The 14,894-nt window shown below is 38.8% G+C and overlaps 3 protein-coding genes across 4 annotated transcripts; 2 read left to right on the forward strand and 1 right to left on the reverse strand.

The window, feature by feature from the left end:
• Nucleotides 1-976: 976 nt before the first annotated feature.
• Nucleotides 977-6,173, reverse strand: LOC130696027 (peroxidase-like). Of its 2 annotated transcripts, none has more exons than XM_057519091.2 (15): nt 6,051-6,173; nt 4,479-5,173; nt 4,121-4,397; nt 3,822-4,042; nt 3,695-3,740; nt 3,420-3,547; nt 3,146-3,345; nt 2,643-2,871; nt 2,243-2,588; nt 2,007-2,163; nt 1,859-1,943; nt 1,687-1,775; nt 1,429-1,627; nt 1,267-1,369; nt 977-1,205 (listed from the first exon to the last, which is right to left on the reverse strand). In XM_057519091.2, the coding sequence occupies exons 2-15, from the start codon at nt 5,155-5,157 to the stop codon at nt 1,088-1,090; spliced, it is 2,877 nt and encodes a 958-aa protein (XP_057375074.1). In that variant the 5' UTR covers nt 5,158-5,173; nt 6,051-6,173; the 3' UTR covers nt 977-1,087. The 2 variants fall into 2 exon arrangements, with proteins under 2 accessions (XP_057375074.1, XP_057375075.1); XM_057519092.2 differs by having other exon boundaries at nt 4,479-5,164; nt 6,039-6,169.
• Nucleotides 6,174-10,255: 4,082 nt separating this feature from the next.
• On the forward strand, nt 10,256-11,781 carry LOC130696744 (gametocyte-specific factor 1 homolog). The gene is made up of 9 exons (XM_057519846.2): nt 10,256-10,278; nt 10,364-10,479; nt 10,563-10,596; nt 10,669-10,804; nt 10,864-11,008; nt 11,064-11,144; nt 11,229-11,317; nt 11,403-11,558; nt 11,614-11,781. Exons 2-9 carry the CDS (start codon nt 10,409-10,411, stop codon nt 11,679-11,681), a joined length of 780 nt encoding a protein of 259 aa, XP_057375829.1. The 5' UTR covers nt 10,256-10,278; nt 10,364-10,408; the 3' UTR covers nt 11,682-11,781.
• Nucleotides 11,782-12,125: 344 nt separating this feature from the next.
• Nucleotides 12,126-14,029, forward strand: LOC130696514 (something about silencing protein 10-like). The gene is made up of 6 exons (XM_057519591.2): nt 12,126-12,368; nt 12,425-12,647; nt 12,711-12,835; nt 12,896-13,037; nt 13,102-13,219; nt 13,283-14,029. The coding sequence occupies exons 1-6, from the start codon at nt 12,171-12,173 to the stop codon at nt 13,992-13,994; spliced, it is 1,518 nt and encodes a 505-aa protein (XP_057375574.1). The 5' UTR covers nt 12,126-12,170; the 3' UTR covers nt 13,995-14,029.
• The last annotated feature ends 865 nt before the right edge of the window (nt 14,030-14,894 follow it).

Raw genomic sequence — 14,894 nt, forward strand, 5'->3', positions numbered from 1 at the left:
TGAAGAATAATCTACACGAAATGAGAAAATTGACTACGATGACATCGTACGGAATTCAGGTAACCCTGCTACGCCATTAAGGCAATTAACCTTAAACTGAAATAAGTTCTACAAGAAAAAAAAGTTCGGAATATCGGGAATTATTGGTAATTAGGTTTATATGTATTACTTAACACCAAGAACGGTTCGTCTTCATTCCCAGACTCTCTACAGGGAAGAAGTTTAGATACGGTAAATTTCTGTCGATGAAAGTTTAGGAAAATTGTAAAACGGGGGAGGCCTAAGTCGTAAAACAGAGTTGTACTAACGAATTTTCCAACAACTGTTTCTATTTTAACTGTAAAAAACTTGATGCTAATTTGGCAAATTTTTTCCCGTGTCTCGGTTAAGGAAATTGAAAAAACGTTCACCACAATTTGTATCAACTTACTTCAACAAAAAATTCTCTAAGAACTAGGTTAACAGTCTTGGAATATAGAACTAAAAAATCACTGTACAATACAACCTAATTTCTTTTGTCCTCTTAGTAGCCAAACGATCTGCACACTTGGTAACCGAGTCTTGTAACGTGGAAGATTCTGCTACTCAACTGCCCTATATTGCTCAATTTAGCCAAGGTATTTTCATCTTTCCCTAGCGATTGTTTGACTGTCTGTACGTTCAAAATTAGATTGTTACTCATAAAACGAAGAAATTCAGCCACTTTCTATGCTATAGAAATCAGTTTTTAATGGTGTCCAGGCCATTTTATTTGCTTTTTATTGTGTTTAGCAAGTGCTCTTTTAAGAATTCGCCTTCTCTATTCCGCTCTTCATCCTACACATCACTTAGTACACCAAATCTTGATTGCAATAATTTTCTAATAGTTTTTTTTATTTACAATTAGACTTTAGGTTTTTTAGTTCTGAGCGAGTGGCTTCGGAAATTTCCAAGTAGTTCCTGATCAGGCTGATAAATTCACTATTGCATCATGATTAATTCAGGGTAAGTACCTTTTTATTAGTTAGAATTATACATTTGAATACGATAATTAGAAAAGTAAGATGCACTCTTTGCTCAATAAAAACTCTTTCTTAGAATATTAAATTTAAATTTTTTTGTATGGAGTATCATAAGGTCTTGTGTAAGATTTCTCGTAACCCTCTTGCCATGGGTGTAGATTAACACGGGGAATGGCCAAAGAATCACAGTCCACAATTCGATTCCTGTGTGAGATCAATAAGTTAACCTTCCTCAAAAATTATACAAAATCTAATCAATAGTTACGTGGCAGATTCCAATTTGAATACAAGCGGTTGAGTGTCACTAACGTGACTGTTGTCGCAAATCAAACGAGCAAAACTAGTTTGCCGAATTTCGTACAGTTGTTCTGCATTTTTATGATAATTTCAATGAGCATTCCAAACTATTTTAAATTTTGTTCTATACCTTCAGTGAACGAGCCGGGCTGTCCCCCAAGATCATAGAAGAAACGATCTGCTTTCTTGAGCCTCAAAAACTGATCAGCTACTATGCACTGGAAAGTAGGGCCCAGCAAAGCTCCTTCGACCTTTCTTTCAGACACTCCTCCGATGAACAGGTCAATATCATCAACAGAGTCGTAGAGAAGCTCGAAGCGCTCAAGAATCTGGTGAGTAAATTATAATTATTTCTATATGCCTGTAATAGTAAATTGCAATTACGTACAGCTGGAGAAATCACATCAAGCAAATCGCGGAAATGCTGCGCACGGGGAAGACCGCAAAGATCACGGTAATCATTGTAGCCAGGGAGACCTAAGAAAAAGAATCCATTCCATTCATATTAAAAATATGATCTATGCATAATTTGTTTATTGGTTGGAAATAGAATTTTGTACCGTGATCACGGCCGCGTTGAAGGTTGAGAGCCACCAGATCCATACCGAAGCCCTTTCCGTGTTCTTCAAACAGGTGGTTAGTAATCTATAAGGTATAAAAAGGATAAATTGTGAATTGCTTTGTTGAAGTTTTTAATGAACAAGATACCTCCTCGGTGAAGTAATTGTCAAAATCTTGTCCTGGTTGAGTAGCCAAGCCAATCAAAAATTTGTCAAGGTTGCCTGGCGTGTATACCACCTGTGATTTGAAAAAATGTTCACGTAACAGAATATGCGCCTCCTTTTTCCTTCTGTGATTGATTAGACTGAAAAAAAAATTTGAAACCATCAGCCAAAGGTAATTTAAATAATTCTTTAACATTTAAGATTGAATTGTAAACTTACTCTTGTTTTCCTTGAATAAGGGTGTGACCGAAACGGAAAGCGGCTGCAGCAAATTCGTTCAGAATTGTTGGATTGATACTGTCATCGTAATCATCGCTGAAACCATGTTGCAATGGCAACAGACCAAGCTCCTGCATCTTCGGCACACCGATCACGATGGGCAGCCATTCATTGTAAGTGATGTGCTGCATTTGGGCAATCAAAATGCGTCTAGCCTCCTGATAGAGTCGTTCGTCATCCCAAAACGGATTAAGATAGGCAAGTTCTCTCGCAAGTCTGTTATGTTCTCGCATGAAAACAGTGTGCGTCACAGCCAAATTTGGATGTTCATTCGATCGTGCATCACCTGTGAGAATTTGGTTAGTTAAAAATTGGTAAAACAATTATTCGGCATTCTTACCTGCTTTGAAGCACTTGATGTGTTTCGGTGCTTCTATACCAGAAACCGATTTGGGTAAGGTGCAATTCATTTCGGGATCGTTGTCGGGTGGAAGTAAATCTAATTCGTGATGGCCCTTTTGAGGAGTTACTTTTAAAGCTCCGTTCTCAAATGTCCGCAATGCAGCAGCCTCCGTATCATCCGATCCGTACACGTTGGACTGGTCCAAAAAGTGGGTCAACTGATTCATCTATAAATATAAAGGTTTTCGTTTCAACTCCTATCTTAAAACACTAAAACAAACACAAAGTAGGTTGGATACGTCGTAACAGTCACAACTGTTGACAAAAAAAAGAATTTAAACCCATTCACACTTGATAATTTGAACTTAGAAAATATGTAGGGCAATTGCCCATAAGGGGATACTTCTCCAAAACGCTAACACATGTTTTCGCAATTTGTTAAATTAAGGGTAACATATGGTGTTGACAACTATTGGAGTAACGGCGATTTTTACGACTCACCTGTTCTCCGTAGCCCAAACTGCAGTCGAATCTGGGTGCTGGAGTGGAACGAACAAAACTCATGCAACGTTGACCAAATTTGGAGAAAAATGGATCGTCGCTTGGGATCTCAATGGCAAAGCATTCCGGATGCAAGAACTCTGTATTGTTCAATAATTTTCCTTCATCTGTGCAGCACTGGATTCCCATGCCGTTGGCGTCTGAGCAAAGCAAAGTCAGTGTTTATTTTTAAATATTTTAAGAAGTAATTGCTGTTAATAATTCTTAATTATACTCATGCGGAAGACGGGCGTTGAAGTTAAATCGTGGTCCACGAATTGGCCGTATTGCATGACCCATGTGGTATCCGTCTCGTGAGGGGCATCAACATCCAAAACCACAGAAATGGACACCAGGCGGGGACTGTGTAAATTATAAAGGTAAAATAAATTATGCGACTACCTGAATTAAATTTTACGGTTCGCTGGACAGTAATGGAACGACTGGTAACAACTGTAATCTACTGTGTTCCGCTATAAAAAATGGTATGTAATTAATTTTCGGCGTTACCTGGGAAGTTCACCGCCGTTTTTGGCACGTCTTGGCAGCCACACACCTGACAATAATAATTGTTTTATTATTATTTTTTTGAGGGGGTTTACGCCCTATATATTTGTAGCGTTTAAACAGGTGTTACCGTCAGCGTAAGCTGGCACGAGAGCGCGTTGAAACTGCGTGCGAGATTTACCCCAGGAGGAGCGTTTAATGTTGTTGCATGTACCGTCCAACGTCCGAAATGGAGAACGGATAGTTTTTTGATCGCATGTGGTGTCTGGTGGGCAGGTGTCTGACAAAATTGTATCCCGAAGATTGAAGTGGGTCAATCCAAATCCAGCCTCATCTGGAGTCAATTCAAACCTGGAGGGTGAAACACAGGTGCAGGTCGTCATGATGCATTTTCCAGTTTTAGGTCACGATAAGACAGGTAATATCTACCTTTTGCCAAGTTCAATGACAGTTTCAACACCAGTGAGGGCTCCCCGACTGAGTTGGCGAGATGCAGATGTTGTTTGGAAGAAAAGCAAATGCGTGGACTGCGACGAGCTTGGCCTGACGGTGATGCTATTGGCACGCAAGAGCTTTTCCGTCTCGTCCATCAATCTCATCTGAAATCGACCAGCATGGGCGGCTGCGTTCACAGAATAGAGATCTATACATTTTTTCTCCACCTTTACGATTTTCTTGGCCTGTTTGAACGGTACTCCGTCACGACCTATACAGGAAACACGCGAGATAGGTACATATGTTTTACTTTCTCTGTTTTCTTTCTAAGAAAAAATGAAAATTTGCATACCATTGTAGGGAAGATCAGGGCAACAAATTCCTGGATATCCATCAGGAAGTTTGCAAGATGTACCCGCAGTAGAAGATACTATGTCGTACCAAACAGCGCAATCTTTAGCTGGCCGGCATTCCGATTCGTAACCTCCAACTTTCGGACAATAGTGCGGATATTTGTCCTCGTACTTGCTTGGATTTTCGGGATATGGAGCCGCTCCTGTTTTGTATGGTGTCTCGGGTTTGTAAGATGGTTTATCCTCAATGTAGTCAGGATAATAAGGAGATTTGTCAGCTTCACGGTAAGGCAATCTATGAGGGACTCCCGGTTTTAGCGACTCAGGTCTATGCGATACGTGATAGGCTGCTTTTGGCTGGACAAGAGGAGTTGGTTTGTTTGAAATGGGTGACTTTTTTGGCTCGTAGTCTGGCTGAAAATGGTAGTGAAAATCTTCTGGTTTCGGAATTTCGAAACCAAGTCCGGAAGGGTCATATTCAACAGGATCTTTCTTGAAGAAATCCAGCGGAGGGCTGGGATTTCGGCTCAACGAGGGAGGTCTGCGGAAATGATATTGACGTTCGGTACGGACACCTTCTTTACTAGCTTCTGTCTTTAATTCCTCAGTTTTATTGGCAACCACAGTGAGCAGCAGGCCCATCAGGAAAGCTCCAGCAATCACGCACCGTGAAAACATCTTCAATCTAGAAATTGTGACGGAAGTGGTTTCAATTGTTCGGATCATTTCAAAGGATTGAAAAGAGAAATGACTGATTCAATTCAGCTTTGATTATTGGCCCTGAACATGTGTGGCATCGGGTTTGAGGAGCTGCACAATAACTACTAACGGGGGTAGCATCTGAGAGTTGGATCGAATTTCACCGGGGAGAATATTGACTAATAACCTAAATAACCACAGGCCCAACTCAAAGCCGTCACGCAGGAGGTACGCACAAAAATAAAAGTCAAGTGCCTCTAATATAATACTGCTGTGTTTTCAGTTACGGTTGGTAGATGACAAGTGCCGTAGACAACAGAGAAAGCTGACGTCGCATTTGAAGTGGTCCGAAAAAAATGGTCAAGTACATCGCAACGTGATCATAGAGGTATTCATTTAATAGCATTAAATTTAAGTATTTAATCTATTCGACGCCGTGGCTGAAATAATGTCATCACGTACCAATCGTAAACAGTCAAGCGGGAATCAATTGGTTAGAACATTACAGAAAACAACAGTCATTTCGAATGAAAGTTCCATTCAACCGATACGCCATTTGGAAGGTAACTTTCATGGCCAATTGAAACGCTTGGTTGTGTTTCAATTCAAAATATTGATAATGTCGTAACGCACAAAGAAAGTCAAATAACAAGTAAAATGAAACCAACAAATGGCGTGTCAGCGATCAAAGGAATTTCAAATTACTGCATAAAGGCATTTGATACACGCGCAGTGCGATTTCGTCAGAGATAATGATTACTTTCGCACTTTCACTTGCGAAGATCTAGACAATCAGCCCAGCACGACTAGGGTCGATTATCGTGATGGCCAAATAAAGCCCAAAGTGAACGAAATCCTACCTGTGAATGAAGCTTGCTGTGTAGACGGTGCTTTGGAAAGGTACGTTTCAATGTTTCGCCCGCTGTTTGCAAACGACTGTAAGAGCAGCACTGCGTGATGTGTTCCAGTTTCCACGACGTCTGACCAAGTGAGCTCTGTCGTGAGAATGCTTCGCTCTTTTGTATTTATAGAGGCTTGAGTTAGCCGAGCACGGGAGTCACGAGCGGCTAGCAAAAAACAGGAGAGAGGAGACGGTACCTTATCAACAGGTGCGGTGTTTCGTGAGTTTCTTTATGGGGCGACAACTGCTGATGGAATCGAACGCAACATAAGCCTGATTGCATCCGATAGGCTGTGACCAGTCCAGACTCAACGGTCCTATTCAGCTATTAAAGGCAGCACATTGCAGAACATGAGGTAATCAATAACAAGTCTAATTCTTAGTCCATTTGACAGGACGAAAAATAATGCAAGAAAATAGTATAATGGTAATTAAATAGTTTCTGTATAAATAATTAGTGGGTAATTCTTGATAACTCCGTATTATTGGGTCCATTTTTGGCTGCCATGTCTGGAAAGCAATTAAGTTTCCCTAAAAGTGGACCGTGCTTTTGAAATGACGAATATGTTTGCTTACTGACTTGATGTTTTACTAAATAGATTTGGGTTGTCGGTGATTCATTGGTGAGAGCTCGCTCAAACACAAAAGTAAGACGATAGTAAAAATAGTTTTATGTAAAAACCACCGACGTTGCAAAAGGCAAAGCTGGTGGCTTTCAAGCAACCTAATCGTAGCGTGAAATTGAAATAGCAGGTGAAATAACGGCCGTTTTTTCTTTCGTTTTTGTTGAAAGACTGCGTTCCGTTAACCTCGTTCAAAGAAAACTGTCATGTGTCGGAAAATTGTTTCTTAATTCATTTATTTGATAATTTAAGTAAATTCACTTTAGATTTTCAGTTAAGGTTCATGCTGAAATCCCGAGGTAATTGATCACGCAAGGCAATGTTGCAATCTGAAGAAGAAATCCGGCATCAGAATGAGTTCACGTTGCTTTCTCATGGAGAAAGGTATCCAGTTCAATCATCAACATCCCTTCAGCTGTCGGAATGACGGTATATTCAATTTATTTCTCACCTAATTAATTTCAAAAAGTTTTAAAAATTCCCCGATCTCTTATTATTTTTTCGCCTTCCATTGAACCTGTAATTTAAATAAAAACACTATACAAAAAATTCGATCTAACTTTCTCCAGGTATCAATGGTGATTAAATTGAGCTGAAAATAATTCCAGCACGAGAAAGCGCACCCATCGATTCTTCTTCTGTCGTGCCTAAGACTCTCCGTTTAAAATCGGCGGTTGTGATGTAAAAAAAAAACAGCAGGGCGTGGACCTGCAACTCATTCACGGTCAAAAAGAGAAAACGCCATATCGATGAAAGAGAATTTCGTTATTCTTTTCAACCTATTCTCTGGGGTGGTCAAATGGCGGACAGACGCTTGTTATTCTACCTACGCGTGTGAAAAAAAGAAACATCAGGCACGATTTCAATTTCTTTTTCGAATTCGTCTTCCACAAAGACAAAACTGCGATTTTGCTGCTTGACAATAGAAACTGAGCTCATTTGTCTTGCGATACTGATTTCCAAAATGTTTCCCAGTTCCGCTTCTCTGCCTTTTTTTTCGATGGAAAAAGAAGACGCTTTGCGTTTTCTTCAGAGATAGTTGACCTTGTGTAATATTCTTTTATTTACATATCTAAAATTGCGCAAACGAAGTTATCTAGCTAACCGTGAATTTAAATGTAGACAATTGCCGCCAAAGTGACGTCTTCCAGCGGCTTTGATTTTATGTCGAATTCTATTAGCCAATCACCAAGGCCAATACTTTTAAGATTCACACAAAGAGAACCGTCGGCTAAGTTTAACGTCAGTATTCTTTTGAGTAAAAAATTTTGTTCAGGTCGTGATTCATAAATTAGACGTTCTCCTCGAGGATTTCTCTTGACACGTACAAACACAACAAATTGTCCGTCGAGTTGCGTTATAATTAGCAAACCAAAAGAATTGGACGTCGGCAGGGGAGCGCCAAAACGTTACTCGCCTTAAGCTGTTCGAGGATTGAATCCATACAAAACTTTATTTGAAGAAAACGACAGTTAAAAACGAAAGTAGGAAAGGTGTCGTCTCCAGTCACGCCGCATGTACAGTGAGCTTTTGTTGCTGATTGATCCCTATCTCCAATACGTGAACGTAAGCCAAAAGTCCGTTTATTATTAACGCTCGTTTTAAGTAGGTTAAACGGTGGGGAAAGTCAAAAACGACATTTTTCATAATTATTTTGAAGCAAAATGTAGCGGAACGCACCAAACTGTGGTTACCTTTTTCCCTTTTTTTTTTTTGTTTTTAACCAACTAAGCCATTGTAAATGTAGGTGCGGTTTACCTGCATATCCCCCACAAGCCGGCTAACGATTTGTTTAAAGGCGGACGAGAAAAATTCATGCGATTGAATTCACATTGTATTTTGCATTGCGACAACAAGAATGCTTTATAATGCCAAAATTCAAATGCAAGTTTATTGCTTCATATTTGAATCCAAACAGCAAACCAAAATTAACCAAACTATTTTACACCTTTCACTAAAATCAGTCAGCCGCATAGACGCTAATGGCGATGAAGAGTTTAACGTGTATCCCTGAGCAATGCCTTAGGCATCAGGAATGTTGTTACAAACGGTTACAAATCAAGCCTTCCTATTCATCCCGACCTAGAATAGCGCATTTTCTAGTGGGCGGATTAGTCAATGAACAATCGCAACTCATTTGCAAGGATTTCTTTTCACGATCTTCAAATTGCCACGCTTGTGCAATGAAGAAGAAAACCGATAATAGAAGACTGACAATTACATCATTCCGTCACGGCACCTCGAACCACAAAAACGAGAGACTGAGGTATGATAAACTATCAGGTCGTTAACAAAAGTAAAAGTTCTTGGTCAGTTCCCCAGTCTCAACTGCATGTGTATCGAAGTTCGACGCAGAATTCTTCAGTGAAGCGATACCATCTCGTGGACATGATCAATGGACTTTTACACATTCAGACAGCACTGTAAATAATGGAAAAATAATTTAATAACACGTAAAATGAAACAAAAATTCATTGTTCAGAAATTCAAAGGTTACCATTGTAAAGCATAAAATTTCGTTAGCTTACTGTACCAAATACGTTATTTGCCTAAATCGGTGTCTAATTTTAAAGAAATACAAGTAATAAAAAATTACTGGCAAACTAACGGTGCGTTTTTTTTGTCGTCGATTGGGACAAAGCTTAATGAGCCGTTGCCTTAATATATTGTTAAAAAATCAACAAATACTGCATCCAGTACATTAAAAAGATTTTCGTCTGTATACAATTGCACTTCAACCGTGACTTGTCGGCCCATTAGATTCCTTATTTTTCATCTAAAAAAATTATTATAGCGGAAAGTAGGCCACAGGTGATAATAGCTGTCAGTTATTTGTATTTCGAGCTGAAACATGTCTTCAGGTCATACTCCACCCAGCATTATAGAACGGTGCTACGTGTGGACAGCTGTACATTATTCGTTATGACACAAAACCTTTGTTGAGGCAACACCAAAGTTCGCGAGTTCATTACAGGTAAGCACGCATGTTCTATCTTATCGTGCTGCACAGTGATGTACACATTCCCTTTTTGGTAAAACCTTAATGCATAGAAAGCAAAGTTGAAATTTCACTTTTCGACATCTTCACAGGTAGTAACAGCTAACAGGTATCTTGTACCACGAAAATTTCATCATTTTCGTAACCTAGCCGTGTCACTACGTCATGCAGTGAGCTAAAGGCAACATGACTGTTATGGGTATTCATTTTTCTTACATTCAATGTTTTGACGTACATGTAGGACTTATTTAAAGAACATTAATTAAACGTCACTCAATTATTCACAAATTTCGTTCTTTTAGATCAACATAAAACAAACGTTTACACTGTGCAATTTAAACAAAGTTCAAAATTCATGCTGAATTTTAATTTAAATTTCAAAAACGAGTTGATTGTTATTATTATTTTCAATTACCATTATTCTATTTTTCTTCCTGATTTCCCCAGGTTTTACCACCATGTTACTAGATTTCGTTAGCTCCACCCAGTCGTAGCCATCTCTGGAGTGGCAACACAATTAACGGCGTGCAGACTAAACCTAATCTCCGCCTCGGTCAGTTCGGAAAACGATCTATTGGGTATGGACTCATTTAGCCAGACGTTGAAAAACGTACGTAGTTTTCACCTTCGAATATATAATATTTGTTTTGCTTTTTGCTCAAGGCCACATAAATCAGGAAAATAGCTTCACCAAATAACTATTTTGCCATGAATCATTTGAAAAACCTTACTGAACGGGTAATGTGCCCATTTGACCCTGTGCACGTGGTAGAAAGACGGTAAACTAATTCCTTTTCGTAATTGAAATAGCTTATGTTGACAGAATTAATCACTACTAAACTATGATGGATATTGAATGTAGGAGATTTCAAGCCCATCTCATCAAATGTAAACGAGTAAGAAATTTTCCAAAAAATCTACTAGATATATATTTCTAAACAGCATAACAGTTTATTCAATTTCAACAGAATCTTCCCAAAAACCACGACTTTGTACAATGCCAATATTGGCATTTACACTATGTTCGGAGGAGTGAAATGAATGACCATCTTGAGTCCTGTGAGCATAAGCTAGAAAAGGAGGCGAATAAGAAAATGTGGGATGGTAATTTACCATAAAGTATACCAGGCTTGCATACATCATAATAGTTTCCTTACTTCTAGCTGAAACTCAGCCAAAATTCTTCCAACCAAAACTTGTGTTTAATGAAGTACTTCCAGCTGCTGAATTAGAGAGCTGGGATGATGTAACTCTAACAGCACCAAATTTCTCCTCAGATATCATGCGTGCCAAAGCTAATTACATGACGTAATTTCATGGCCAACATTTTCCCTTAAGTATGTTCTAACATATTTTTCTACAGTGTTCCGCAGGGATTGTCCAAATCAAAGCGCAAGGACTTCAGGGATAGAGAACGTGAACGCTTGCGGGAGAAAGAATTTGCGTAAGATCTCATACAGATAAGCAAATAATTTTAACAAAGCTACCCTTTATCTTGTTTAAAACTTCTTTTGCAAATAAATCGTAGAAACGAAGGAAAAACGGATGACGTGAAAGGTGAAAAAAAGAAGGACCCAGTTGAACTCAAAGCACAGTCGCTGCCAAGGAAACCAATAGGTCAGTTAAAGTTTCAGCTAATCTTCTGATTAGAACGAATGACCAGCTTGTTTTTTATATTCCGGGCTTTCATAAAATTTGGTAGAGAATCCAGTACAGCGTCTTGGACGAATCGCGGCAAAATTCCCAGCACAGAAAGGCCCGGAAGAAACATCTAATGAAACTTTCTCTTCAATCGCGTTCTCAAATCGACGTGATACCGTAAATCCTCCTGTAATTGGAAGAGGAAGAGGGCTTTTAGGTGAGCTTCATTAGTTTCCAAATTCAATGAATACCAGTTAATTTTCTTTTACAAGGTTGGAACCACGTAGCAGAACCAGAACGGGCATACCGCTTTAGCTCAGAGGATTTCCCTAAATTGTAAAAAGCAGAAGCCCACCATAAATTTTTTTGTTTTTTTAAGCAGTTGGTTGTTGCAATAACTCAGATTTTTGGAAATTTAATAAATAGAACTTTTGATAGAACTGACTCAAACATATAGTTATAATTTATGAGTAAATGGGATCAAGGCTTCAATTTTGTTATTTTCCATAGCTCATAGGCTGTTGCCAACAGCCTGTTGGTAACTTGTTATGAATTAGTGCTACTTGTTTTTTTGTTTTTTTATTCTTGTACATGAATTAAAACGAAACAAAAAGGGAGGCAATTACACAAAATAGTAAACTCGCGAGAGCAATGCAAATGATTATTAAATAAAATAAGCAAAAACAAAAGTGCTAAATGCGGTTTGATGGACAAAAGCTCGGCAACAGCGCAGGCATTAAAAGAACAAACTTGCAGACGAACTAATGTCAAAAAAATTCCTTCAGACCACGTGCAGTTAGCCAAGGAATAGACCCACAGCTTGGCTAAGATGGGAAAGCCTAAAAACAGTAAAAAAGGCAAAGCAACAATCGCCGATGTGTCAGATAATGAAGATTATGAAGATACAATTGATCCTTCCGCTTCGGACTTTATATACGATGCTGTTGATGAGTACTACGAAAACGAAGAACGCGAAGGTGCTGAAAAATTGGCGAAGTTGATGAAAAAACCTAAAAGATATACACAGGTAAACTTACTTGATATTACCAATCTACATTTGAATTATATGAAGTTTTGCTGTAGGAAGATGTGTTGGGAGTGGCATCATCTTCAGATGAAGATGAAACTTTAAAACGATCAACAAAGAAAAAGTTGAAGAAACCCTGTTTAGATGCAGAACCATTGCCTCCCCTTGACAGCGAACTCGAAGAGGATAAGGAAGGAGCTGATGAAGAAGATAACTTAGAGTGGGGCAAAAAAAGATCAGCATACTATAATGCTGACTATGTTGATGAAGAATGGGATGGTAATTTATTGTATTAAAATAAAACACTTAGTTTTTTTTTTTTCATATTATCTCCAATTTTAGATGCAAATGAGTCTGATGCCGAAGTAGCACAGCTAGAAGAGCAGGAAGCTCTTGCCATTCAGCAAAGATTGGCACAACAGCTGGAAGAAGCTGACTTTGGCCTAGATTTCATCACACACTTAAAAGTAAGAATTATTCTGGTGTGATAAATTACCATTCTAATGACATGGTTGTTTGTGTATCAGGCGGCCGATAAAGCAAAAGAACACATTATTGTTCAAGAAGAAAAAATTGACCTAAATCTTTCCCATTTGTCCAAACGAGAAAAACTTAAACTTTTGACTGAAGAGTCTCCAGAATTAATTGAACTTGCTGAAGATTTCAAATGTAATTTCGTAATTTTACATAAACTATCAGGGTTCCATCTTTTTACGCATTTTGGATGTTTTAGGTCAGATGGAAGAACTAAAAAACAACATAGAGCCTATTTTAGAGTTGGTGACAAAAGGACTGCTGCCCCCAAGTCCAGCAGTGGACTATGTTAAAGCAAAGTATCACATAATCCTCAAGTAATTTATGTTCCCGTTTTTTATTTTACTATTTTACTTAACATGGGCTGTTTTCTCTTTCAGTTACTGTACACAAATCGGATATTATTTTGTGCTGAAATCTAAAAGAATATCAGTGCAAAATCATCCTGTTGTAAAGCGCCTTGTCCAATTCCGTAGTTTGCTACATCAACTTGAAAATGGGGGTGCAAATCTTCAACCAGAAATTGATAGTTTGTTGACTAAGATTAAACAGAAGGAAAAAATCGCCGTTGAAGACTTCGTCCACACCGTCATCCCACCGAGAAAGAAACTACGTATTTTATCAAATCGTACTCAGGAGCAAGTAGTCGCTATAAGCAAACAAAAAGAAAAGATTACGGACACCAAGAGACAAAAGGGCAATGCTTTGACTCGGGATGAAGAAGATGCATTAGATTTTTACAAAGCGGTCCGTAAGTCAAAGAAAGATTCTGAAGAGGATGATGTCACCAGCGACGAAGAAATTAACCTTAATATGTCTGCTGGTGCTGAGTCGGCCGACAATGGCGCCGAAGAAGGAGAAGAGGAGAGTGGCAAACGTGGTATCAACTACCAAATAGCCAAAAACAAGGGTTTGACACCTCATCGGTCCAAAGAGCAAAGGAATCCACGTGTAAAGCACCGCATGAAGTTCCGGAAAGCGAAAATCCGTAGAAAGGGCCAAATTCGCGAACCGCGTAAAGAGCTTACAAAATATGGTGGTGAGGTCTCGGGTATTAAAGCTACCGTCATCCGTAGTGTGAAACTCAAGTAAATCTCCCAATACATATCGACTCATATTCAATTAAACGAGAGCAGTTTCACGTGGATTCTTATTAAAAGTATTGTGCATGATGAGCAGTTTAGATCTTAGAATTTTCTAGTGAAAGTTCAACTGCATGTTATTTAATTTTTTTAGTATACATAGTACATGTAGAGGCAAATGACATTAACCTAGTCTTTGAAAGAGCAGCGTCAACCTAGGTTTCCACCCGGTGTGGTCTAACTACATCCGGCAACTTGATAAAAATCGTGGTTGCTCTGCCAGTTAGCCATTTACATCAGAAAGATATTATCGATGTTGGAGCCTGACACTAAATGTTCTATTCACTTCTTAGTCCCGTGGAATGGGAAAGTGCAGTTTGCTGTGGAGGAAAATCCCGGAAATCTCAAGGAAACAGACGTGGGGGCGATTTACCACACTTGCAGCATAGTTCCATAAATAAAGAGAAAGTTGGCAAGTTAAACTTGTTGAAAAGGAAACTATTAAGGCGGTTTTAACTGTTGACGAGTGGTTTTCCGGGTTTTTTTTTGCGAGGAGCAAGGCAGAGAAATGGGTCTCTTTTACGTCAGATGAGCAACTTGAAAACGCTTGAAGGTTGTTTAATGTTTTATATTTTGCTAGAAGATCAGTATAGTGGAAATCAATATTTGACACGTAACTATTTCATTCTTGAATTCACACTCAATGGGAGACGCAAACAAAAAATGCTCGTATACAAAAAAATAACGAAAAAAAAATCGATCAACCTTGTACCAAGTACAAATACGTATGAGATATGACTCATCTACTAGGAAATAAAATACAGACGTTGAGAATGTCTTTGTTTCTCAAGGATATCCGCTTGGGTAACACGTTCCCAACAGCGAAGAAAAAAAATACTCTTTCGAGCAA

This window comes from Daphnia carinata, chromosome 5 (assembly GCF_022539665.2).
Source record: "Daphnia carinata strain CSIRO-1 chromosome 5, CSIRO_AGI_Dcar_HiC_V3, whole genome shotgun sequence".
In the NCBI taxonomy this organism is placed as follows: domain Eukaryota; kingdom Metazoa; phylum Arthropoda; class Branchiopoda; order Diplostraca; family Daphniidae; genus Daphnia; species Daphnia carinata.

Bases quoted from the DNA above. Each gene is read 5' to 3' on its own strand.
- LOC130696027 (XM_057519091.2), bottom strand. From the start codon at position 5,157: ATGTTTTCACGGTGCGTGATTGCTGGAGCTTTCCTGATGGGCCTGCTG. The intron at 4,043-4,120 runs GTAGATATTACC...TTCACCCTCCAG, and splicing joins GTCATTGAACTTGGCAAAAG to GTTTGAATTGACTCCAGATG. The intron at 3,346-3,419 runs GTATAATTAAGA...TGCTTTGCTCAG, and splicing joins AACGCCCGTCTTCCGCATGA to ACGCCAACGGCATGGGAATC.
- LOC130696514 (XM_057519591.2), top strand. From the start codon at position 12,171: ATGGGAAAGCCTAAAAACAGTAAAAAAGGCAAAGCAACAATCGCCGAT. The intron at 12,836-12,895 runs GTAAGAATTATT...TTTGTGTATCAG, and splicing joins ATTTCATCACACACTTAAAA to GCGGCCGATAAAGCAAAAGA. The intron at 13,038-13,101 runs GTAATTTCGTAA...TGGATGTTTTAG, and splicing joins ACTTGCTGAAGATTTCAAAT to GTCAGATGGAAGAACTAAAA.
- LOC130696744 (XM_057519846.2), top strand. From the start codon at position 10,409: ATGAATCATTTGAAAAACCTTACTGAACGGGTAATGTGCCCATTTGAC. The intron at 10,805-10,863 runs GTAATTTACCAT...CCTTACTTCTAG, and splicing joins GAATAAGAAAATGTGGGATG to CTGAAACTCAGCCAAAATTC. The intron at 11,318-11,402 runs GTCAGTTAAAGT...AAAATTTGGTAG, and splicing joins GCTGCCAAGGAAACCAATAG to AGAATCCAGTACAGCGTCTT.